This window comes from Siphateles boraxobius, unplaced genomic scaffold (assembly GCF_051911475.1).
Source record: "Siphateles boraxobius isolate OS27281-9 unplaced genomic scaffold, OSU_SipBor_1 84, whole genome shotgun sequence".
Lineage (NCBI taxonomy): Eukaryota > Metazoa > Chordata > Actinopteri > Cypriniformes > Leuciscidae > Siphateles > Siphateles boraxobius.
In genome coordinates this window covers 745001-771213 of record NW_027509213.1, presented here as the reverse complement: position 1 = coordinate 771213, position 26213 = coordinate 745001, and the positions used below count along the sequence as shown (strand labels likewise).

The 26213-nt window shown below is 40.7% G+C and overlaps 1 protein-coding gene across 3 annotated transcripts in view; it reads right to left on the bottom strand.

Moving 5' to 3' along the window:
• Positions 1–26213, bottom strand: part of cdk14 (cyclin dependent kinase 14) — a 158908-nt gene that overhangs the window by 84849 nt on the left and 47846 nt on the right. For all 3 annotated transcript variants that reach the window (XM_077221663.1, XM_077221665.1, XM_077221664.1), the window contains 5 exons: positions 21825–22070; positions 18685–18779; positions 17371–17450; positions 7999–8093; positions 710–772 (listed from right to left, as the gene is read on the bottom strand). In XM_077221663.1, coding sequence (XP_077077778.1) covers positions 710–772; positions 7999–8093; positions 17371–17450; positions 18685–18779; positions 21825–22070 — 579 coding nt within the window. The remainder of the gene's footprint in view (positions 1–709; positions 773–7998; positions 8094–17370; positions 17451–18684; positions 18780–21824; positions 22071–26213) is intronic.

Here is a 26213-nt window from a genome sequence, read left to right as displayed (position 1 = left end):
TAAACATGGGCATGAAAGTCTCGTGCTACAGGCCAGACGCTTGCAGGAGGAGCACAAGCAGCATTCAAAAGTCATTTTAAAAGATCAAATCATTGGTTCTGGTCTGATTATCTGAGCTCAACTGAAGAGACTCCATGCAGACTGACGGATGAGGATGAGGAAGCCGGTAAAATGGGTCACAGTCTGAACTCACGCGACTTCTGCTCTACTTCTGATTGCAGAACGGAACAGAGGGGGAAATCAAAGTGGCCTGGAAGGTCTTTACCCAAGACTGAGAAAAATACTCAATCTATTTGTCAGAATCAGAACCGTACACTCCACGTGAAACAATCGTCTCACAAGACTGATCCACACTGCACAAGAAACAAACATTAATACTGAAACGAGCTAATCAAGCCACCGATGACATTTAGAGGAAGGAGAAAATGGTGGGAGAAAAAAAGCTTGAAAGATCCAATGCTATGAACATCATAAAACCAGCGACAATTTCTCTGATTTTGCCAAGTTGCGTACTAGATCTGAGTTATAAGATAAAAAATGATATGTTTTATAAATGAATAAGTAAATAAATAGTAAAAAAATAAAAATAAAGTGACAACAGCACAACTAAATACTGAACAAAAAATGACCAGAGCAATTTCATCACAAAATCACCTAAAAGTAGAAGCTTGAAAAACAAAGCAAACAAAGTGAGCAGAATCTCCCTCACCCTGATGTTGTCCGGATGGAGACCCCCGGGATGTTTGTCCATGTACTGACACAGATCTGTGTGCTGAACAGAGAGAGAGAGAGAGAAGAGGGACATGAGGCAGTGATAGGAGACACAGACTCTAAACATAATCTAGTGAACTGCTTCAAAATACTAAAATGGACTATATATATATATTTTTAAGTATATATATATATATATATATTTTTTTTTTAAAGTATATATATATATATATATATATATATACACACACACACACACACACATACAAACATACAATCAAGCCTCCGAAGGACTGGACTAGGAAGGACACAGCCTCAGTAGGATGCAGCCTTCCGTTTGAGAATCACCCTGTGGTCGTCCCAAATGGCACCCTAAGCTCTTACGGTCTTCTTAAGAGTCCACACTTTCACGACGTAACGCCACTTTGACTGTCGGGAAGAAGTCCTCCTCCTCTTCCGGCTCATGGGACCTTATTTCGGAAAAAATATGTATGGTAATCAATGGTGAGAGACAACTTATCTTTTTATTCCGTCTGAACTGTGCCCTGAATTACACATATGATGTTTGTCAATTTAAAAGATAATTATGAAAGTCAAGAAAGTCACAGTTTGTCATAAAACAGAAGAGTAACATTTAGTTTTACGTGAAAATCACTCAATGAACTACATCTCTCGTCTCGAACTATGTAGTCACCAAGCTCGTGTGTGTGCAGTCTGGTACAAAACACACAGGCATGACGGCGTAACGTCACGATTATAACGTTAGACTATAGAAGAAATGACAGACGTTATTGTAATTAGGTATTTTCAGAGTCTTGTACCTCAACAGTTTTACATCAAACTGCGACTTTCTTGACTTTAAAATGTATCTTTTAAATTGACAAACATCATATGTGTAATTCAGGGCACAATTCAAACGGGATCCAAATATTTGTTGTCTACCATTGACTACCATACAATATTTTCTGAAATAAGGTCCCATGGTCCACCGGAAGGGGAGGGACTTAGGCTCTCTATTGTAAGTCCACAAGACCGAAAGTGCATATGAAGTGTGCCATTTGGGACAGGGCCCATGTCTGTCTTTATGAATGGGCCATTGAATCATTGGTTCACCCGATTGATTCGCTCAAAACGGGGATTCAAAATTGAGCAAATTATTGTCTAAATTATAAAACAATATTAACTTCTTATTTATTGAACTGTTGTATAAAATCAATATCACATTGCACTTGTGCTATTTGGGGCAAAAACATGCATTAATAATATAATAATTCCATAACTATTTAATTAAATTCAATAATATTTACCCTAATATATATATTATATGCAAACGGATGGCTTCACAAACACTTCCAGTGTGTCAAACTGAAATAATTTCCTGTATCGGTGAGACCAGAAGCTCTCTGCCTCTTTCTACAGGCTCAATAACGTGATTGTCTGAATGTGCGTAAGGCTTTGTGGGCCGCGTGGCTGTGCATGTAAATACAGTCGGCGGGAGAAAGAATTACCCACGATGCTCTCCTCAGTCTTTATTCTGCACACAGACCTGCGGCGTTGGAAGGCCGCTGATATTTGCAAACACCCGCTGCTACCCGTCCCGCGCCGCAGATAAACGCGCTTCCTTTCATGAATAATGCAGTCTCACTCAAACGGGCTTCAGATATGCCTGTCCGTCGCCGTCAATCATTATTAACTGCTCGGCGTGGAAAATGAATTGATTTCCTCAGTGCGAAACCCTCTGTTTGTTCGCGGCCCGCATCTAAATGCGTCCGCATTCAGCCCGAGTGCATTTTCTCACCGAAATAACTCTGATGAGATCACAGCGGTGGTCTCAGATTAATAACTAAGCTATGGTTCGTATCTCTCAACGGACCAAAGCTATCAATAGCTGAGCCCTTGTCCAATCTTAGTGTTTTGATTGTTTTCTTTAACACCCCGACGTGTTAGCTTAGCTCTCATGAATAAATCAGACTCAATCCGCAATTTCACGCTCATCCAATTTAGCGAGAGGATACATTCCTGGGGGGAAAAAACACTGTTTGCCAGAGTATAAAGTAATAAGTTATATTAGAGATGCAAAAATACCACAAAATGTAAAGCTAATCAGGGAAAGCACCAATATTCCCTTTAGACTGTGATCAATGACGAGAGGTCAGTGTCACAATGTGCAATGACATTCAGAGAAAACATTTAACAAGTGCTGTTTTCTTTCTGTGATGCATCAAATCAAGTGTCAAGCCTGACAACCGGTTTTCTTGGCGTTCCTCTTTCCTTCCCGAGGACCAATTAGCTCCTGTCAATTTAAAAGTGCACTTTATTAAAAGTCAAGTGCATCCTTTGAGTGGACATTTATTTTTATGTTAAGAACAGCATTTGCTGAGAACATGAAAGCATTGAGTTATTGAGTTAGAAAGTGCATGTTCTCCTGACCCTCAGCTCAGTGTCTGCTTTTGCTTACTGTACATTCATGAGTGAACTACAGCAGAAAAGAAAAACTGGAAGGAAAGAAAAGTAGTAAAAAAACAAAAAATCTATCCGACTCAGGGGTTCCTGTGAGATATCCTGTCTGGATCTGTGAACGCTGATGCTGTACTTTCACAACGCTTCTCGTTATGACCATAAATAAGAGTATTCCTTTGTTTCCACTGCATAGGAAACAATCCAAGTGTTCGCGCCGGCGTCTCGCGTGCGCGCACAATAGGCTATGTCAATTCTAGCACTGCTAATTTTACACCAAAACCTATTCATTATCAAAATAAAATACTCACCGAACTTATAAAAAGTTCTGCTTAATTTAATTTGTCTGTTGTGCACTATGAAGGCAGTGACGATCAATCATTATACCGTCGACTTGCTGTTGTTCCAATCTCATTTCTCCACATGTGAAGATGCTGATACGTGCAGGTCTGGACCTCTGTAATTTTTTTAATGTGTAGCCTATTATATAATGAAAGTTTTGAAATAATTGCCTAATATAAACTCTAATTTGGCGCTGCAAGGATATTAAACATCGCGATGATAAACTGACCTTCTCATCTGAGCGGTTTCAGCAGACTACCAGCGCTCGTCAATGTCAAAATGCGCATTTCCGCATGACGCTTCAGTTATTCGGTCATAAAGTGTGAGATAAGATGTAGGCTAAACAAGATCTAGACACGTGTGAAATTAATGTGGGAAAAAATAAATACTCTGAACCCCAAGTGAATTTACACAAACTGAGAAAGTCAAAAAGCATTACTTTGTTCCCCGCTCTCCCAGCTACAGGTCAAGAGAAGCATACTTTGTCCAGGATGAAATTAACATAATTTTTTTTTAGCTAATTACAGTGGATATAAGCTCAATTTAACAACACAAGCACCTATTAAACATAATTTGCCATTATTACTGTACTATAAGCCTACTATTTGTGTACCTCGAATGTGTTCAAATATTGGAATTTAACATCTTTGCAAAATAATCCTTGAAACATTTCTCATTTAAGGCCATTCCTGTTTGGAATATGTGATTGTGTTTTGATGTGATGTGAACAATAATCTTATACATTCTGCATTTCCATTTTGTATGTGGATCATTCATTGTAAAATTTAAACTGGATCTGGACCCCCTAGCAAGATCACTTTTGGCACCTCAGTACACTATTTAGAAAACCCTGCATACGACCCTGGGTGAAGACTATTTGTGTCAAAACATTTCATTAAGCGCTCCCACATTAACTTTGGGCTCAGTCACTGTTATAAATATGAGGGGGTCCTTGGAAATATTTTTCCCCCGTAAGGGGTCCCTGGCTCCAAAATGTTTGAGAACCCCTGGTTTAAAGGAGCAGTATGTAGGATTGTGGCCAAAACTGGTACTGCAATCACCTTCAAAATTACTGTAGAGCGGTTTTTCCCCTTCCCCTCCTCCCTGACTCGAGGTTGCCAGATAGGCTGCAGGATACAGCAGGAACGTAGGCTGCTACAGAAGCTTCCAATGGAAGTGACGAGTCCTACACAGTAGGCTAAGTTTTTTTTTCTGTTAATTATGATTATGCTTCAAATGAGAGATGTTTTGCAAAGTAATTATATATCGCAAAATTTTACTAATGGCGATTAGCCAAATATAATAGTAAAGATGTGACAGTAACGTTACATTGTTAGAACAGTAGCTGTTAGTATACTAACGGTAGGTATCTGTCATTAACGTAAGTACAAGCACAAGCCTCTGTCACTGTGTGTAATCGATATCAAAGATACAGCTATTCATTTAGCTGACACTATAAGTGAAAGTGACCAGCAGTATTTTTAACTTACTCTGCAGCACACGTCCATAACGCTAAAATATGTGATGTGAAAGATTACATGTCATTCTATTATTTTTGGCTGTAGAACTTGCATGATAAACAAGTAGGCTACAAAACGTTCCAAGTGGGACACATTATTCACATCATAGGCTACAATGTGTTTTTCATTGGTGTTATGGACGTTAGAAAAAGTTATTTTACCGTGGAATTGCGCCTAGATGAACATAGATGAATCTTACCTGTCCAGAAATTCTTCTCCGTTTTCAGCCGTCTCCATCTTTCAAAGGCATCTCCTATACAGATCCTTGTTTTATTTCGGACTTTGTAACGAAGTATTTCGGATTCATAACGAGTCTTCTTAAGTTTATCTGATTCGCAACGTAAGACATTTTTTTTATCCGATTCCGACACGTTTGTAGCTGCAGCTGTGATAACTAGCAGAGCTGGCAACCCGGATACCGCAAAACTACTGGCTTCGTGATTGGTAGATAGGTGGAGGGTGACGCACAAGACCAAAACACAACATGACAACATCAACATCAGTTGAGGGCTGCAACTTCACTTTTTAAATGACAATATCCTGGCCGGACTACTGTTGTCAGTGATATAAGTATTTGAAATGAACATGGCTTCTTAATGTCTAGTGACATATCAGGGCCATTTTATGATTCATTTAAATACATTTCTTACATACAGCTCCTTTAACTGGTTTAATTACTGCTGGCATCATATCCAATAAAAAAAAAAATCTAATAAATAATACAAATAAATGTCATTTAAGTTATTAATTTTAATTTGCTTTTAATTAATTAATTATATATATATATATATATATATATATATATATATATATATCTATCAAAAATGTACAACAAACATAAAATAAAATCCAAGAGACGTAAAACCAGCCAGAACCAGCCTTAGGCTGCTGATTTTTCCCCAGCAGGAAGAGAAGCTGAACCTCCTGACCAGACGTTCCCTACAGACAGACACGGATCATCCCGGAGGCTCATTAACAATTAAACTGGCATATCTGTACCTGCTTCAGACAAGCGGGACCTTTAAGAGAGCGCAGAGGCAAATGGGAACTGTAATGATTTATCACACTAATGCTGCTAACATAGAACCTTACTATCTGAAGGTGATTTATATCTCTCCCTATTTCGGCATATAACTTTCAGATTGAACACAACACCTTCATTTTCATTAAAGGAATAGCTTGTCCAAAAAAAAAAAAATTTATAATAGTGCAACAGTTCCCGCCCCCTTTTTCAGCTGCACTGGTTCCGGAAGTTGTTGGTTTTTTTTATTATAAATTTTTCTCATAGAGATTTAAAAATATTCTTTGTTAAAGAGCTATAAGCAATGAACCAAACTAACAAGCTATGAGGTGAATCATAACACTACAAACCTTGATTTGAAGCAAAAACGCTTTTGAAAATTGAACAAAAATACAAAGATACAAGACTGTGAACTTAACAGTTTTAATGAGGGAAGGAACTACAATCCCATGAAGCATTGAGAACAGCATAATCGAATTAAAAACAATAGAGAAATATAAAAGAACTAATTTACAAATGTTGATTATATGTATAAAAACAATATATTTTAAGCTTATTTCAAAATATGCATATTTATATAGAAACATTTAAGTGTTTTGAGAGCATAGGGAGATTTTCCCGACATCATTTGCAGTGCTTCATAGGAGTGGGCGGAACTAAAGAGCTATTTTGGAGCGTGTTGCCTTTTTTAGACTCTATTTGGTTTAGTTTTCTGTGCAGCATCATGGGTAATGTAGTTTTTCACTAGGAAAAAATTAAAAAATGAAAAAAGCTGAAATAATGCACTGACGGCTTCAACAGAAGCAAATACTATGAATGAACAACCTTAGCTCATAGTAGGTCTGTCTTTAAAGGTTTATAAGTTACCATTTCACCATCAGTTTCCCTATGGAAAAAATAAATGGAGTTTTTACATCCGGAACTCAGAGTTTGATTGACAGGTGATGTGACCAATCATAACGCTGAATCCGCCATTTTTCTCAGTCAAACAAACCAGGCAGGAGAGTTAGTACGTCGGTGGACTTGAACTTGAAAAATGGAGTGTACTGACGACTTTCCGTGGTTGAAACAACATACCTTCGGATGTTCATTCATGGTTATTTCATGCTATTATAATTAGTAGGAAGTGACTAGGACCACAGTTATTATTTCAAAACTTAAACACCATAAAATTATCATCAAAATTGTCAATACAGGTTTTAATTTAATTTAAAAACTTATTTTTTCAATCTATAATATGACTTCAGAAAACTTAAAATATAGTCTGTACATCACATGTACAACTGTCATGGTGTTTTTAATGTGATTTCTAGAGCTTGACAGTATAAATCATTGTGAAGTTGCATTATATGGAAAACAGAAGCTTGGAAATTCTGCCTAAAATCTTTTTTTGTGTTTCAAAGAAGAAAGAAAGACAGAAAGTCATACAGGGACAAAACGACACGAGGGCGAGTAAATGGCTGAATTATTCCTATGTGCTTTAATTCGCAGCTCTGACGCCTGCGGCTGCGTCTCATTGCAGGTCTGTGTGTAAAACAGTGAGACGTCCCTGTCGCTGTGAGCCACAGATGAAGAGCAGGGCTTTGAAAGAGTTAGAAAAACAGTTTTCTAATAAAAACGGTGCCAGAGCTGCAGGATTGGGGACATATAAAGAGGCCGATCGGTTCAGGCACCAGGTTCAAAGCGTAAGAACAATCCCGAGGTAAAGTAATGCTGACTAAAGCACATTTAAACCTTTCAAAACTATTCAGAAACAGAAGACCAGACCAGCTCCATGAGGCTCAGGAACAGGAGATGTGTGGTTATGTGACAGAAATACTCAGACATTTTGGAGTGGAGTTACAGAAAATAAAATGAATTAAAAACTATTTATAAAAGAAACAAACGCGAGCAATTGTCCGCCAGCAGAGGTTTGATTTTCATCCGGTCAGCATGTCTGATACTCACCACATACTCAAAGACCAGCGTCAGGGTTTCCTTTGTGTGGATGATGTCGTGGAGCAGCACAATGTTCGAATGCTTCAGGCCTTTCAGCAGAGACGCTGGAGAGAAACACAAACACTTCATTAACACAATCTGACCAATGAGTGAGATTGAGACTTATGATAACTGGATAAGTGCATTTTAAAATGACATAATACACTGTAAAAAATGATGTGATCAGTAAGTCAAGGCACCTTATGTTCTCTTTCATAGGTTCACTCAACGCTGCGGAAAGCGCAGTGGGATATCCTCTGGATGTGCCGATTGCCTGAAGCCCTATAGAATCACGCCAATTCATTGGCTGATGGCGCTTGCGCAAGCTGGCTCCGCCCCGACGCTCTTACGTCGTAGCATGACGAACGCGCGCGCGCCATCCTCTCCTCAGATTTCTCTGCCTTCACGAAGCGGTCACATCTTTCCCTTCGTTCGGTTTTTCTGAGCCCCAATTTTTCTAATTCAACTACAGCTTTCGTCTCAACACTTCAGCGACTGGCATAAGTGGAACTCTGTTCTCCTTACAGTGAAGTGTCATGGATTATCGACGCTGTTCTCCGCCATGCGTTCGTTTCATTTCGAACGACGACCCTCACAGTAAGTGTGTTAAATGTATGGGTTTTTCGCATGCGCGTGAGGCTGTATTAGGATTGTCAAAATGTAAATTTTGTGACAATCTCCTTCTCAAAACCCTCCGCTCTAGACTCGCGGTTTTTGAGCGTCATTTACTCATTACACTCGCGTGATTTACACTGCAGCTTCCGACTCCGAGGATTTCAGGCCTGCTTTGACTGATGACGTTATCCCGCCTAGCGGCCAGGACGCGCGGCTTACTCCGGCCTACACTGAGCTTATTGACGTGCTTTCGCGCGCTACAGAGAAGCTCTCTATAGACTGGCCTGTTGAGCCCCGCGAGTCTCAATCGTCCAAACTCGACGAGAGATTCCTTAGTGGCCCTAATTCTAGGCCAGAGCGAAGAAAGCTGCCCTTTTTCAGCGATCTGCATCACGAGATCTCCAGATCCTGGAAGCAGCCTTTCTCCGCACGCCTAACTAATGCGGCAGCCGCTGACTTCACCAACCTTGTGGGTTTTGTGGAGCAGGGTTATTCCGTTATTCCAGCGGTCGAGGACACGCTGGCTAACCACCTCGCCCCGTCGTCTGCACCGTCCTGGAAGTCGCGTCCCCTCCTTCCTTCCAAGGCTTGTAGGACTACTTCCTCCCTTATTGGGAAGTCTTACATGGCGGCTGGTCAAGCAGTCATGGCCCTGCATACCATGGCCATCCTTCAAGCCTACCAAGCGGACGTCCTTAAGGACATGGACGAAGGAGAGGGACTGACGCCCGAAGCTGTCAAAGAGCTTCGCAAAGCCACAGATCTGGCCCTAAGAGCCACCAAACACACTGCTCGGGCTGTAGGTCGCTCTATGTCGGGCTCGGTTGGATAAGAAAAGGATAAGAGGGTTAAGAAGGATAAGGATAAGAGTTTTCTTCTGGACGCCCCTATCTCCCACTCAGGTCTTTTCGGGGAAGCGGTCAACACGGTGGTTGAGAAGTTCCGTGCCGCTAAGTCTCAGTCGGCCGCGCTCAGGCAGTTTATGCCCAGGAGATCTAGAGAGCCAAGAGACTCCAACCCTCCCCCTTCTCAGACCCGAGAACGCTCTGCTCATAGGGTTGAATTCCCTACTAGTAGGAATGACCCGGCTCATCCCCCACCAACTACGGTCTGGGGAGCCCGAGGTCGTCCGTTTCCCCGCCAGCGCCCTCACAAGCGCCTTCAGCTGAAGCGGTCCAACAAATCGGCCGCTCCAGCCTCCTCGAGCTGTTCCTGACCCGCAGGTCAGAAGGAGGAGAGCCGCACCAGATCTACGAGGTTGGGACAGACCGCGCAAGCGTTTCTGCCCTCCTCCAACCGGCTCTCCTCCTCCAACCCTGTCACCTTCGCCACCCAGTGTGTTTCGAAGTGCAGGTCCTGTTTCACTCTCTTCACCCAGTCCGGAGCAGGAGGAAGGAGACGCGTCTTGCTTTCTCCCCTCGCTCCCGGCGCACGTTATACCCGCCAATCGCTTCCTCGGAGGCACAGTTCGTTTTCCTCTGAAGCAGGCGGACCCAGTTACTTCTATCCAGGTGGTGGTACCCCCCAGTACGTGTCAGGACGCCAAGCGCTCTCCTCCACGGTCAACCACGCCTCCCCATGGACAGCGCGACACCTCATCTCAGGTATGTCCCCTGCACTGCAACACTCCTCTCCCTCTATCACATTTCGTTCAAGAATGGGAGCGTTTACCAGGGGTATCGCCTTGGATCCTTCGCACACTTCGGCTCGGCTACACGCTTCAGTTTTGTCGCAACCCCCCCTGCTTCAACGGGGTCTTTCCTACTGTAGTCGACAGCGCCGCTCAGGCTTCTGTACTACAGCAGGAGATTTCATCCCTTCTGCTGAAGGGGGCGATAGAAGAGATTCCTTCGGGGGAAGTCGAACAGGGCTTCTACAGCCGTTACTTCCTGGTCCCGAAGAAGGGAGGCGGCCTGCGGCCGATACTAGATCTTCGCCGGTTGAACTTCTCTCTTTACAAAGGGAAATTCAAAATGTTGACGCTGAAGGCCATCATATCTCATATCCGGCTGGGGCACTGGTTCGTGACAGTAGACCTCAAGGATGCTTATTTCCACATCCAGGTCGTACGGCGACACAGGAAGTTTCTCAGGTTCGCCTTTGGAGAGAAAGCGTACCAGTACAGGGTCCTCCCCTTTGGCCTCGCTCTAGCGCCAAGGACGTTCACAAAGTGTATGGATGCTGCTCTGGCCCCGTTGCGGCTCCAGGGCATCCATATACTCAACTACCTGGACGATTGGCTCCTTTTAGCCCACTCCAAAGAGTTGGTGACTCACCACAGGGACATTGTCCTCCGTCATATTCAGTCTCTCGGTTTGAGGTTGAATACGGAGAAGAGCGCTCTTACTCCAGCTCAGAGCACGGTCTTCTTGGGGGTACACATGGACTCCGTTCTTATGCAGGCCCGTTTGGCTCCTGCACGGATTTCCAGTCTGGAGACATGTCTGTCCCGCTTTGCGCTAGGCCAGCATGTTTCCGTGAGCACCTGCCGCAGACTTCTGGGCCTTATGGCCGCGGTCTCCCCTGTGCTACCTCTAGGGCTACTCCACATGAGACCTTTTCTGTGGTGGATGAAGTTCTCAGGGGCTCGGCCCACGGGGCCAGCCCTTCGCATATTGAAGGTGTCGCGCAGTTGCTTTCGCGCCCTGTCAATCTGGCGGGACCCCCTATTCCTTCAGAAAGGAGTCGGTATGGGTGCGGTATTCCGTCGTCAAATGGTTACGACGGATGCCTCTCTGACCGGCTGGGGAGCGGTTTTCGAGGGCAGGCCAGCGTGTGGGGTTTGGACTGGCGAGACCCTCTCGTGGCACATAAACAGCTTGGAGCTGAGGGCTGTCTTTCTGGCTCTTTGCCACTTTCTCCCTTTCCTCGAAGGGCACCATGTCATTGTCAGAACGGACAATATGGCAGTAGTGTCCCATGTAAACAGACAGGGGGGTTCACGTTCGCGCACCCTAGACAGGCATGCGCGTCACCTTCTTCTGTGGTCCCAGGACAAGTTCCTCTCTCTGAGAGCAGTTCATGTCTGGGATTCTGAACCTCGCAGCAGGTTTCCTGTCGAGGCAGAAGCTCAGGTCTGGGGAATGGATGTTGAACCGCCAGACAGTGGCCCTGATCTGGGAGATGTTCGGAAAAGCGGAAGTGGACCTCTTTGCATCTCAGGAGTCGTCCCAATGCCCGCTTTGGTTCTCCCTGAGCCCTCCAGCTCCGTTGGGGATAGATGCATTCGCCCACCCTTGGCCGATGCAGAAACTCTATGCCTTCCCGCCCATCAAGCTGATCCAGGCGGTTCTGTCCAGAGTGAGAGAGAGCGGAGTCCGCCTCCTTCTGGTAGCCCCATTCTGGCCGTCCCAGCCATGGTTTTGGGAGCTGATCCCTCTTTTGGTATCCTCCCCCTGGGAGATCCCGGTCAGGGAGGACCTGCTTTCCCAGCTTCAGGGCAAGATATGGCATCCTCGCCCCGACATTTGGAAGCTGTACGTTTGGCCTATCAGAGGCCGTTAACTTTAAGCTTTGATCTCCCAACCGACGTTCAGGAGACCATCGCGAGTGCTAGAGCCCCTTCTACGAGGAGGCTGTATTCCTCCAAGTGGAGGGTATTCGAGGCATGGTGCTTAGCACATGATAGGGACCCAGTTGGCTGCCCAGTAGGCTCAGTGCTGGAATTCCTGCAGGAAAAGTTTGCTTCCGGAGCGGCTGCTACCACTCTCAGAGTATATGTCGCAGCTATTGCCGCTCATAGAGAATCAGATGAGATTCCCTTGGGGAAACTGAGGTTAGTTTCGGCCTTCATGCGTGGGGTTAGGCGCCTGAAACCGGCTCGCCCCCCTGGTGTTCCCTCGTGGGACCTGTCAGTCGTCCTGGAGGGTTTGACAGAGGCTCCCTTCGAGCCCTTGGAGTCAGCCCCTGAGCGGATTCTGACTCTTAAGGTTGCTCTTTTGTTGGCTTTATCTTCACTAAAGCGGATGGGGGATTTGCAGGCTCTCTCTATTAGTGAGTCATGCTTGGACTTCGCTCCTGGCCTGGTTAGGGTTACCTTGAGGCCAAGGTCGGGGTATGTACCCAAGGCTCTTTCCACGGCGTTCCGCTTTCAGGTTGTTAACCTTAACGCTTTCCACCCTCCTCCTTTTGCCTCTGAGGAAGAAAGGAAACTTAACCTGCTCTGCCCGGTCCGTTCTTTGAAGTTGTATGTAGATCGCTCAGGCGGTTGGAGGAAATCTAACCAGCTCTTGGTGTGTTTTGGTGCTGGCCACCGCGGGCTTGCGGCATCAAAGCAGAGGATTTCCCACTGGGTAACGGATGCTATTTCGCTGGCTTACGAGGTGCGTGGTTTGCCTTCACCTCTTAGCATCAGAGCACATTCCACCAGAAGTGTGGCTTCCTCTCAAGCTCTTTTTAGAGGGGCCCTCTTGGAAGACATTTGTGTGGCGGCAGGTTGGTCCTCTCCGCACACCTTTGTGTGGTTCTATAATTTAGATCTTGACATGACTCCAGGTTCCCAGGTTCTATCTGCTTGAACTGGTCATGGTTATTATTATTTGGTCTGTTACCAGTTATGGCAGCGCTTAAGCTTGGCGAGTTTGGTATTTCGTTCCCACTGCGCTTTCCGCAGCGTTGAGTGAACCTATGAAAGAGAACGTCTCTGGTTACTTGCGTAACCTATGTTCTCTGAATAGGGAACGAGACGCTGCGTTCGCTGCCAAGCTCCTCGCGCTGCCGACAGTTCTTCTTTTCGGCAGAGAAATCTGAGGAGAGGATGGCGCGCGCGCGTTCGTCATGCTACGACGTAAGAGCGTCGGGGCGGAGCCAGCTTGCGCGAGTGCCATCAGCCAATGAATTGGCGTGATTCTATAGGGCTTCAGGCAATCGGCACATCCAGAGGATATCCCACTGCGCTTTCCGCAGCGTCTCGTTCCCTATTCAGAGAACATAGGTTACGAAAGTAACCAGAGACGTTTTTACTTTTTTTAAGTCAGTCTAATGTAATTTAAGTGACTTGTACGACCAAGTTGATTATACTTAAAAACATAAGTTGAGTTGCTGCCTCAAATTTTTAAGTTGAATTTTTTTTAAATGTAGAAACTGCAAAAGCGGATGTCCGTTTAACTTTCAGGCACCAATTCCTTAGATTAATATATTAAAACAGCTTTAAGTTTCCCTGATATTTCCAGGGTTTCCATGCCTTGATGATAATAATAATGAATTTTGTATTTACCTTTCACTTTTTTCAGTGTGAAATGCCACATTCATTTTTAATAGTTAATACACACACACACATGCTTTATGGTGACATTACATTGACAAAATGATTTTTATACTGTACAAACTGTATATTCTATCCCCTAAACCTACCATCACAGAAAACTTTTAGCATTTTTACTTTTTTTTCTTTTTGTACAACAAAAAAACAAAATCATTCTGTATGGTTTATAAGCCGTTTTCCTCATGGGGACAACAAATGTTTTATTTGTATTACTATCTTTGTGGGGATGTGTGGCCTGGTAAACCCATATTACCCACAAAGAAGGCAATATCCGAAATCCTTTTCCTTGTGGGGACATTTTTTGGTCCCCATGAGGAAAACAGCTTATAAATCATACTAAGTGATGTTATTTGAAAATGTAAAAATGCAGAAAGTTCTCTTGGTAGATTTAATGTAGGGGGATATAATATACAGTTTGTACAGTATAAAAACCATTATGTCTATGGAAATCCCCATAAATCATGAAAATCAAACGTGTGTGTGTGTGTGTGTGTGTGTGTGTGTGTGTGTGTGTGTGTGTGTGTGTGTGTGTGTGTGTGTGTGTGTGTGTGTGTCTTTAAAGATTCACAGTAAATATAAATGCTGATTAGGACAGAATGACTATAATTCCACATATTTGCACATAAAATGCAGTTGCCATCTACAAATGACAACGTTCCCAGATCACAGCAGTGCCTGCACCTGAATCCCGCTGCAGATCATTTACATGCTGTAAACTGCCAGTAGGGCGGAGACGAGCGGATATCTGTGAGAAATGGAGAGAGCCGGCACTCTGGGGACGGGAAACGGCTCTCAGGGCTCCTCAGGCTAAGCTTCCTGTCTATTATTTCAGCTAACGAACACTGTATGAACACAGCAATTAAACTTAATCACTAATCCTCAGAAGTCAGCAACAAAGCATTCATTTAAATTGATGACTTTTGTGAGTGTTTTCCATATTTCTCAGAACAGACGTGTTATTTTCTTCAAATTACAACAACGCAATCGCCATAGAACAAGCCATTCGCAGAAATCTCATCTCATTTGAGCACAAAACACTCTGAATGTTTCAATTTACTACAAAGGAGGAGCGAGCGACACTTCAAGCATGTTTCATGATGAATAGCAAACAGATTTGCGAGACTGGAAAATGCGATTAATTTTTCAAGGGCACAACAAAAAGCTCACATAGTGAGATAGTAACGCTGGTTTTCAGTGAGAGTAAAACGAGGAACGTCTGCATTATGTGAGTCATTCCTTCTGTGAAGCCCATGATATATGTCATACGTGAAAATACTGAATAAATAAATAAAGTAAACTAAATTTTATTAAATCAATTAGTTTTTTCAAACTATATTGATTATAGTCATTGTGACATCAATATCGCTTTAAATCCTGTTAATCTTTCGCAAAAGTCAGTTCCTGAATGACATCATCCTACAGGAAGTGACATCACTCTTGTGGGAAACCAGCAGCATAAACATCTGCAAGTATATAGTTTTATTTTAAAGGTACACAATTTAACCTTTTTTGTTCAAAAATTACATAGAGCGAGTACATCATGAATTTGTCTTATCCTGAACTACACTACGATACACCTATATGACATATGACATAATGACATAATCCTACAGGAAATGAAATTTTCCTAATGGAAAATCAACAGCACAAAAATCATCAATGGATTTAATCAAATGACACTACTTAGTTAAAAGATGGTTAAAAGATGAAAGCTGACTGTCAATCCTAATTTTAGCTTTCAATTACTACCTTTTCTCATTTTTATGTCATTGTGTAAATACTCAAGGTACAGAACAGTCACAGAGATCTACAGTGACTCAAGCGCACGTGTACAACACAGTTTAATTTGATATACAATATAATAATTGAATATGTTCTTCAATCACGATCTGTTCTCAAACTGAAATGAGAGATTCACTACAAGAAATACATGGAAATATTTTGAAAACAGTTTTTCTATATATCTTACAGACTTTATGTCATCTTAGAGGCAGATTTACCAACAGCTTGCTTCAGCCCAGACCCTATTTTGCCATTTTAAGCTACTGTCAGGATTTACTAAAGACATGCAGTGAAAAAATTAGCGATGAAAGGGCTTTGACAGTTATTTTTGCAGCTGAACTTTCCCTTTCCCTTCTTCTTAATTTGCACATTGTCAGTAGATCACCTCCACTCCCATCTGCTCTTTTATGGGATTGCAGTCTCTCGCTAATTTGCCCTGTTAAGTACACCTGGCCCTTAAAATGCTGCCTATGTAGTTAGCTCACTAGGTTTGTGCACAGTGCGTGCCTATGTTTCTCCTCTCACATCCGGTAGTCATTCCACACACGTTCTGCCAGCTTAAACATCGCCAGCAATTGCTGAATTAGTTCAATTTTCAAAGCCCTTTTTTGAGCCGCACACCGGGGAAGAGCGCAGGAGCTCTGCGATGATCAGCCGCGGATCACACAGATCAAAAACACACCATCACTCTCTCATCGCAATTAAAATGCATATGTGGCGGTGGTGAAGGTGAGAGCAGCCAAAATCTCACACCTTCACAATCTGCTCCGCTTCACTGAGAACTGAGTGAAAACAGAATTCAACATTTTTTTCTTTTTGTTATATGAAGGCCACATTAAAACGCTTATAAATATTATTTTAAATTATTACGGTTGGGTATTATCTGATGCGATTTCGATTTGCAAGCTTGCGATTCGATTGAATCCGGATATATATCAAGAACAGTGCATGTCAATTTATCCTCAAGAAAACAAATCTCTCAACTAATGCTAGAAACTATACAGGGAATCCTGTCAAGCCGGTACATTACTATAAAATTAAGGGTTAAAATGAACAACTGATTTGTATATAAACATTTAAATTGCACATATGGTAGTTTTTAAAATAAAAAAAAGCTCTTCTTAATGACATAATTATGTTTCTACCCCAATTTGTTTTTGAAATATAAACATTTAAATAGCGGCTGTCATAACTTGTTTTCCTGATGGATTTATTAAAACATAGTAAATTAAATACTGAAGAATAGGTTAAATAAAATATAATGAATATGTAATATAGTGCATATATTTATCAAAATGCTCATCTCTAGAATACTTTTTCTAGCTAACTATCGAGTTTATGGTCACTGAATGGCCAAATGGCCAAAAATGTGCTGTTTGAATTTCTAAATAAATTGACAGAATTTAAAAAGTTGAGACTTTGTTTCAAATCAAAAGTAGCAAAGCAAAAAGCTTATTGTGATTATTGGATGGCAGGTGTAGAGCAAATCAGTTTTGTTCATGCATCAACTGAAAACAGCACAAATTAAAAGATCAATTCAGGGGATTTAAGAATTGATAACGGTTCATCAGAACGAGAAATCAATATTTTCAACTCAGCCCTAAAAAATGATAGTGTTTTAGTAGCGGCTCAAATGAGCTACATGCATTATGAAGAGAAAGGAAGTGTCCTGGTTCACTCACCCTCTCTGATCGCTGTGAAAGGAGTTCCCTCTTCCTCCTGCAGACGAATCACTTTCAACGCAACCAGCTTCCCATTCACCCTGCAAACACACCACATGACATGTTTTACACTTTATATTCATCTGTTACAGGACTGATCCATAAATAAGAATGTATCGTATATTTGTTCCTATAGTTCAAACAGCACATCATAGGTTTGATTCCCAGGAAATGTGTGAATTGATAAATTGATTAAATTAATTAATTAATTTGTATGTATGTATGTATGTATGTATGTATATGTGTATATATATATATATATATATATATTTTTATACAGCAGAGTGAAACAGTATATTCATGGTAAAAAAAACAGAAATATATATAATATATTATGATTAAATACATAATATATCAAAATAATATATATTGAATTTACTCAACAAAACAAAAATACAAAAACTTATTTGATTACTAATCAAATTGTATTACATCATAAAACACAAAACCCAGAAAAATGTTAACGGACATCACAGAACTTTGGAAAAATAAAATGGAATTTAAGGGGAGAAAATGAAACCATTTTCATAGGGCTCTATTATTGTTAAAATTTTAATGAATTATTTAACTTTTACAGTTTTATGAATTCAATTGATTAGCATGCTTTTTGATGATTGCAATTTAACCCAGAAATACTGTTCTAAAACGGAAAATACAATGTTGTAAAAAATAAAACAGATTTCTTTGGGCCCTATATGGGAAATCATTTTATCTAGTGTGAATTGACTGGATGGTGTAAATGTCTCTACTCTATATGACAGAATGTTGTTTAATAAGAGAGATTGATGATGAATTACATAGAATGGAACACAAATTAAGACCAGGAACACAATTTACTGATTTACTGTTAAGTCAATGAAATGCAATTTAGAGGCAGTGGAGTGAATCTTAACACAGGGGTCAAGATGTGAAATAAATAAACTCCACCAATCAAAAGAACTTGCACACAAATAGCATCATTACTATGAAAAACACTGCCAATAATGCACAATTCATTTCACACTGGCTGAAATTTTATTTTCCAGATTTTAATTTATGAAAGTAATCATCAAGGAAAAACAAGCGTTACACGCTCTCTGTCTGAAAGGATTTCATACAACACAAGCCATTTCATGCTCTGGAAGAGAAGCTCTCTCCGGCTCTAGGATTTTATTATAGCAATATGAAAACTTATTTCATTCATATTATAATTATCTGCTGCCGTCTTTCCTTACAGTTTTATTACTAAACAGTGTGTCTGTATGGAAATGAAGTGCATGGTTTCACAGAACTCACTTGCTCTTCCCTTTGTATACGGTTGCGTAGGATCCCTCTCCGAGCTTTTCCAGCTTCTCGTACGAATCTGCCTTTCCGAACTTTGGGCTTGTGGGCTGTAATAGAGATAGGCGCAGTTAAAGTCGGCACGAAACGGAAGTTGCGATCATCTTTTTTTCCCTATTGTGACGTATATCCAAGTGAAACGTCGTCTCGAACAAGAAAAAATGTAGGGCGGGACTTGATTTTGGCCATTGGAAATTGATTGGATGGTTGTGGTTTGCTATTGGTGGATCGTCATGTGATTGACAGGTTGTCCTTCATGTACCCAAGGATTAAGAGGGTACATGAATTTAAAACAAAATGATGTTCATGGATAAATCATTTATCCTGCAATATTCCATTAAAAAAAAAACTCTCTGTTCTGATTTCATGGTGACTTTAATAGAGGATATTCTGTGATATTTTATCAGACCAGGAAGCCCAGCGACCGCAGCAGATGTGAGGTCAGCCAGCGCATGGTCAGGTACTCTGGGTCAGATCTAGGATTTATACAGCAGGGATTTCCGGAAAGACACGTCTGTCCCCGTATTAATGACCCAGTGCTGTTTCAACTGGACGTGATTAATAGTTTCCTGTTAAACAGGAAATGTGGTCTGCAGGATTTTAATGTGAGCAATTTAATGACTGAAAGAACACAGGTGAACTGTGGTTACATTTACTAGAGTGAAGCTCAAGGTAAAAATTCACAAATTATTAGTGTGTGAAATCTGCAAACATATCATGATTCATTAAGAACTTTCTTACTAAAATGTATTCTAAATTCCCCCCCCAAAAAAGTAGGAACAACTTAAACTACATGTACGCAAAAATCACATACTCTCGGTGGCCTTATAGGATAAAATGTTATACTTGGACATCTTAAATGTATACTGCAGTCAAAAGTTTGGGATAATTAATTTTATTGTTTTTAAAAGAAGTCTCTTATGCTCAACAAGGCTGTATTTATTTTAACAAAAATGCAATACAAACTTTGAAATTACTCCAGTCTTTAGTGTCGCATGATCCTTCATAATTATTCTAATATGCTGATTTGCTGCATTTCTCATTATTATCAATGTTGAAAACAGTTGTGCTGCTTCATATCTTTGTGTAAGAATGTATAAAAACATGCACACTTGATACGCACAGTTTCTATACACACACAAACCTTTAGGACTAATGTCTAAAATATGTGACTTGGACACATTGGTAAGATTCATTCATCTTATGATGCATCTAAAAGAACGCTGACATTTCAACCCCCCCTTATTTTTTATGAATTATTTTTAGAATAAATATGCTAATATGAATGCAGATTTTTAAAAAAACTCTATTTCAAGCAAAAACAGTAATATTTTACTTACATTAAAGAGAATGCAACTAAAAAAAAACATGTGTCTTACCCAAACCAATACAGTAATATTTTACTTTCATTAAAGCAAATGCAACTCAAAAAAACAAGTCTTTTCCAAAAACCAATACAGTAAAATTTTACTTGCAATAACGAGAATGCAACTCTAAATCTTGAAGAGCGAATGCACACGGCACTAATTCTCCTGAAATGTGCGTTTCTTCAGTAATCAGGTTTGCAGCCTGACACCGATCCGCAGCAGCGAGTCACTTATTGCGATTGGTGTGAAAGATTACCGGGCTGTTCCCGGATAACCGCTTGCTCAGATGCGCCTGTAACCGCAAACCCTGCAGCCTTTTATCAACACCAGACACCAGCTGTCTCTTAGAGACCAGCGGCCACCATACGGCCAGATCACGACACGCTTTCAGTGAACACATCCGCTCTGCAATCCATCAGCTTCGCTTTAGAGCGCTGGTATTACCTTAGCGGGTCTTTATGATTGTGATTAAGGTGTTCGGAGTGCAGGGACCCCGTGGAGAACAGGTTTTAGTGGATTTTCTAAATAAGAAGGTCTGTGGCAGAATAATGAGAAGACTGTTATGGGAAAGAGGTCACACTCACTCTCTCCACTCCATCCATCAGGCTTACGCTCATCCATTTTTCATTGGTGTGAATCAGCAGGCAAATGTGCTCGCTAGCTGCATTCTTCAAACCCTCCAACCTTTAGTTTTCCCTCCCAGGTCAATCCCGTGTCGCTTAGGGAATTATATACTATAAAAATCAACTCGTCTTTTCTAAATTAAATTGCAATGAATATAATAATTATACAAAATGCTGTATGTCAGGGTTTAACAAAGTGGGGTTTGTGAGTTAATGAAAATTGTGTAAAATAAAATCAAAATGTAATATTAAAATATTTTTTAAATAAAAAAAATCATTAATTAATAAAATAATGAATTGTAAAATAAAAAAATCAAAATAAAACCCTAACTAAAAATTAATAAAGTCATAATGCAAAATTAAAATAAATCATTTTAAAATAAAAAAATCAAAATAAAACTTACCACAAATGAATAAAATCATTAAAATAAATAATTTTAAAATAAATAAAAATCTAATTAAAATCCCTACTAAAAATGAATAAATTCATAATGTAAAATTAAAATAATTAAAAAAGAGAAAAACTCTAAATAAAACACTTACCAAAAGGAATGGAATCATTACAAATTAACATTAAAATAAATAATTTTAAAATAAAATAATCTAAGTAAAACCCTCACTAAAAACAAATAAAATCATAACGTAAAATTTAAATAATTTTAAAAGAAAAAAAACGAAATAAAACACTTGCCAAAAATGAATTAAATCAATTAAAAATTAAAATATAAATAAATAATAAAAAACAAACATTTAAAAATTATGAAATATTTTATTTGTATACCTGCATGTCATGTGACCATTAACTGCCCATTAACTGTGAACGTGATGTTAATTTTTTTAAATATTAACCCTCTGGGAGACTTCAAGTAGAATTTTTTAGCTCAAAGGGGCTTGGCTGGAAAAAAAATTGGTAATCCCTGTTGTATGTGATAAAAAAAATCTAAAATCTAAACACATTTCAAACCTGACTTAAAGGTTTACAAATAAGGCTTATCAAGGACAATCATGATCCGTTAGCAATGTCAAATTAGGCATGAATTTGCTCATTCCGTCATAAACTTTAATAAGCAAAAATAAGACATAAATTATGGAAGAAAATACTCACAGAACTAGGACTGGAGTGCCGGCGTAGTTTTGGAGACTCTTTCCCAGAGGAGGAGCTTTTGGAGGTGATGCAGGCATTGTTCTCTGAGTGGACTCGCTTCACCTGACTCGCCGGTTTCTCGAAGGCATCGAAGCCGCTCTGCGTCCGCTGCACTCGAACCTTCTTGTCTTCAGGAATGGTGTCTAGGGGTTTGATGACTGAGTCGGATCCCTGGCAGCTGCGAGTGGACATCTTGGTGACACATATCTGAGAAGAAGCGGAGAAGAACGTCTTAGACGTCAGCACTGAAACGCTGAAAAAAACGCATCATTTTTCAGGAGAAATATGCTTAAAACAGGATACATTTACTTGAAAAGCAAAACTGTGTAAGAATCGATTCTGAACTGCCTGAAACGGGTCGTCAGCAATTCCATCTCACTTCCTGTTACACTACTACGAAACAATGTAACAAATGTGCATAATGCCAGTCTATGGTCCTCATTTGCTGCCTGTGAACGTATTCTTTAACCCCCTCTCAAACACTGTAGTTGTAGCTGAGACTTGGAAGAGTTTGGTTCGTGTTGTCAACAAGACGTAGCTGTTCCAGCCTTGCAAAGCCACTTTGCATGCACTTCTAAAGGATGAAGACTTGCGCTGGATTTGTGTCTCACTGTGTATCAACTGCAGAGGAAGCTTCTGGAACTGAAATTGAGGTATGATAAAAGGCATTTCATTTCTGACAAGCGCTGTATGCAGTAGACCAATCACAACAGACTGAGCCATCTAACCAATCAGAGCAGAGTAGACCAATCACAACAGACTGAGCCATCTAACCAATCAGAGCAGAGTAGACCAATCACAACAGACCAGGCTATCTAACCAATCAGAGCAGAGTAGACCAATCACAACAGACTGAGCCATCTGACCGATCAGAGCAGAGTAGACCAATCACAACAGACCAGGCTATCTGACCAATCAGAGCAGAGTAGACCAATCACAACAGACTGAGCCAACTGACCAATCAGAGCAGAGTAGACCAATCACAACAGACCAGGCTATCTGACCAATCAGAGCAGAGTAGACCAATCACAACAGACTGAGCCATCTGACCAATCAGAGTACAGTAGACCAATCACAACAGACTGGGCCATCTGACCAATCAGAGCAGAGTAGACCAATCACAACAGACTGGGCCATCTGACCAATCAGAGCAGAGTAGACCAATCACAACAGACTGAGCCATCTGACCAATCAGAGCAGCGTAGACCAATCACAACAGAATGAGCCATCTGACCAATCAGAGCAGAGTAGACCAATCACAACAGACTGAGCCATCTGACCAATCAGAGGAAAGTAAACCTTAAGGTTTACGGTTTTAACGACATGTTTCCTGGAAACAGTGTGCAACGGAGTTTAAAATACGTTTTCTCTTGTTTGGTGGGTGTGTCAAAAATGTCAGCCCAATCAGCAGCAACATGTATATAAACCACACGGTATTAAAGAGACAGCTCGCACAATGTGTTCAAGTAAAGTCGTTTAAAATGTGTCCGCTGCAGTTCGTTATACGCAACGATTGAAGATATTAGAAGACATGTTTGTCGTAAGAGTTTTATAGTAAAAATATAGCATATCAACAGTGATTAGCAAAAATGATAAGCCTAATACTCACAATACTCATAGATCATAACACAGTCTCGGAGGTAAGAAGTGGATTATCCTTCACCTGAAATGTGAGGCAAATGTTGGATCACAATAATTAGGAACCACAGTTTCCACAAATCCCTTCAGCTCGATTGGGATGTTCTCTTTTATTCTGGACGGCAAGGGCAGTGACTGTAACATCGAGCGTATTTTGCAGTATTAAACACGTATTTATACCGATTTCATCAGGCTCCGAAAATTATTCAAAACGAACAGAAAGAATGGCCTTCTCAGCTGCCATAGTTGCAACTCTTGCGTCATCAGGGGCCTCATTTATGAAACTTTGCGTATGATTTGCGACAGAAGTGGCGTACGGATGAAACATAGGACGTGCGTACGCACAGAAATATTCAGATTTATAAAACCGTGCGCACGCACATCCCACACAGTTTTCCCTAAATAAATAACAATCAATTCTAAATGTAGCGCAGCTTTTGCAGCTTCATGTCACGCCCATAGTTGCCCATAAATAGTCCGTGAAACGCCCACAAGTTAATATTCATCGATTGCGAAATCATGGCAAACACAGAAGAAAACCAAGAAACGTAACTTCACTCAATTTGAAGAAGAAATTATCATTGGCGAGGCGTAAAAGAGAAGTAAAATGTTGTTTGGAGGGCACAGTGTGGGCATTACATCATTACGTCACGTGCGTCATTACGCATTGTGATGGCATCATGACATTTTATTACCATCCATTTGATTGCATCTGACAAGCTACAGATGTGTTATGAGGATGAATTGCATAACATGCCAATATATTTGCAGAACATATTTCACTTTTATTTTTTGCAAATATGTGTTAATTTGCATTTCTGTTGTAATCTTCGTTTGATTTTGTTTGTTTTACACAGCAGATCAATCAAACGGGTGTTTGTGTAGGCTGTTAATTGTAAGACTTGCTTTGTGAAGTCTTCATGTTATTTATGAGAGGCAGTATTGCCATTTCTTTTACACAATGGTACAGTTTCACACACTTTCACGTGTTTCTTCCATCTGCCGACGGTGTCGCCATTTCTCATTTCACCTGTTTTGTGTACGTCTGGGTCAGAGTTTGCGTAAAGGACCGCACATTTTCCCGTCAAGTTTGCTTTTTATAAATACCAATTATTGCGTAGAGAGCGGCGTACGCCTTCTTTTGTGCGTACGCAACGTTTATAAATGAGGCCCCAGGAACAGGGTGTTCAACGCACCACCATTTCCGTTTAAAAAACGTTTCGCAACTTTTTGTCGGGACTAAACGCAGCCCAGACTGGGCTGTCTGACCAATCAGAGCAGAGTAGACCAAACACAACCTAACATAAACCTAACCAAATTTAATGAGTTCTATGCTAAAAACAACAACAACAGCAATCAATCAAAAACAACTTTTGCAAATGTGGTAAGAAAAAATAATCTTGCACAATTTTGTAGTAAAAGTAAAGTGAATCTCATTTTAAGCATCTTTGTATTTTTAAGGCACACATGTAAATAGTGTAAAAACATTCATCGATATCACAATACTTCTCCAGTTTATTGATTACAGTAAGAACTCACAGCCTTTAAAGATAGGCTACGTATTGTCATTGAAATCTACAGAAGCAAAGTGCAAAAAAATAAACACTATAATATGTAGTTTAGATGTTTTCTTTCCACTAGTCTGAAGCAAAATAGACCAAATCTTAAAATTGACCAGTGCATGGAATAAAACACATTTTTTACCTGTAGTGCCTTGCCTTAAATGAAAAAACATGATGAATATACTTCAAATAAGAACAAGAAAATATTGTTTGCAGTGAAGGCAAATGCAAAAAGATAAAGGGTTCGACAAAAGTGAATGTCCATGTTCACACAAATCTACAAGCCAGTCTCCTGCTTTCTTCAGAGTTGTTTTGAGTGGTTCGCATACCCTGCAAGGGTCAGACTTTCATCTCTACCTCTGTGAGTTCAGACATCGATCCAGCGCTCTCAGCTAAGGTATTACAGTCTACGGTACATCTCCATCACACACACGAGCATTAATCTAAATAGTGCGTACCTACCGGCCACTCCATCGCCGCTCAGACTGTCAGCTGCACAAAAGGCCCAGACGAGCATGTCATGTAAGCGCAGACCCTCAGATTAAACATTTACGGGCCTTTCAGAGGCAAAACATCCCAGTGGACCGCCTCTAATGACCTAAATATTCAGCGTCCAGGCTGAGTCACTGGTTCGCTTACATGGGCCGGGTTTCACCAAACCGCCTTCAGCTTCTCTGGTTGGTTCGAGAGCCAGAACCTGTCAAACTTGTTAATTCATCTGTGTTTCTTTATCTAGAATATCTAGAATGTTATCTAGGCATATCATATGCCTTATGAAGGTTGTGAAACCGAAACGTTGACAATAAAATTTTGATATTAATTTGCAAGTATTGATAGTGTGTGGGAGTTCCTTGTTTTTTGTTTTGTTTTTTTTGACCTACTCATTTGGTCTTTTTTCCTACGCACCTATCACCTGCAGGTGTGCGATGGGGACTGCTCATTGATAGTGTTATCTAGCCAGAAATACACTGGCAAGAAATCAAGAATTTAATGACTCAAGATGCTTTAGACAGACAAAATGACAAATAGATCGAACGACAGACAGACAGATAGACAGATAGATAGAGGGAGAGACAGATAGACAGACAGACAGACAGACAGATAGATAGATAGATAGAGGGAGAGACAGATAGACAGACAGACAGACAGA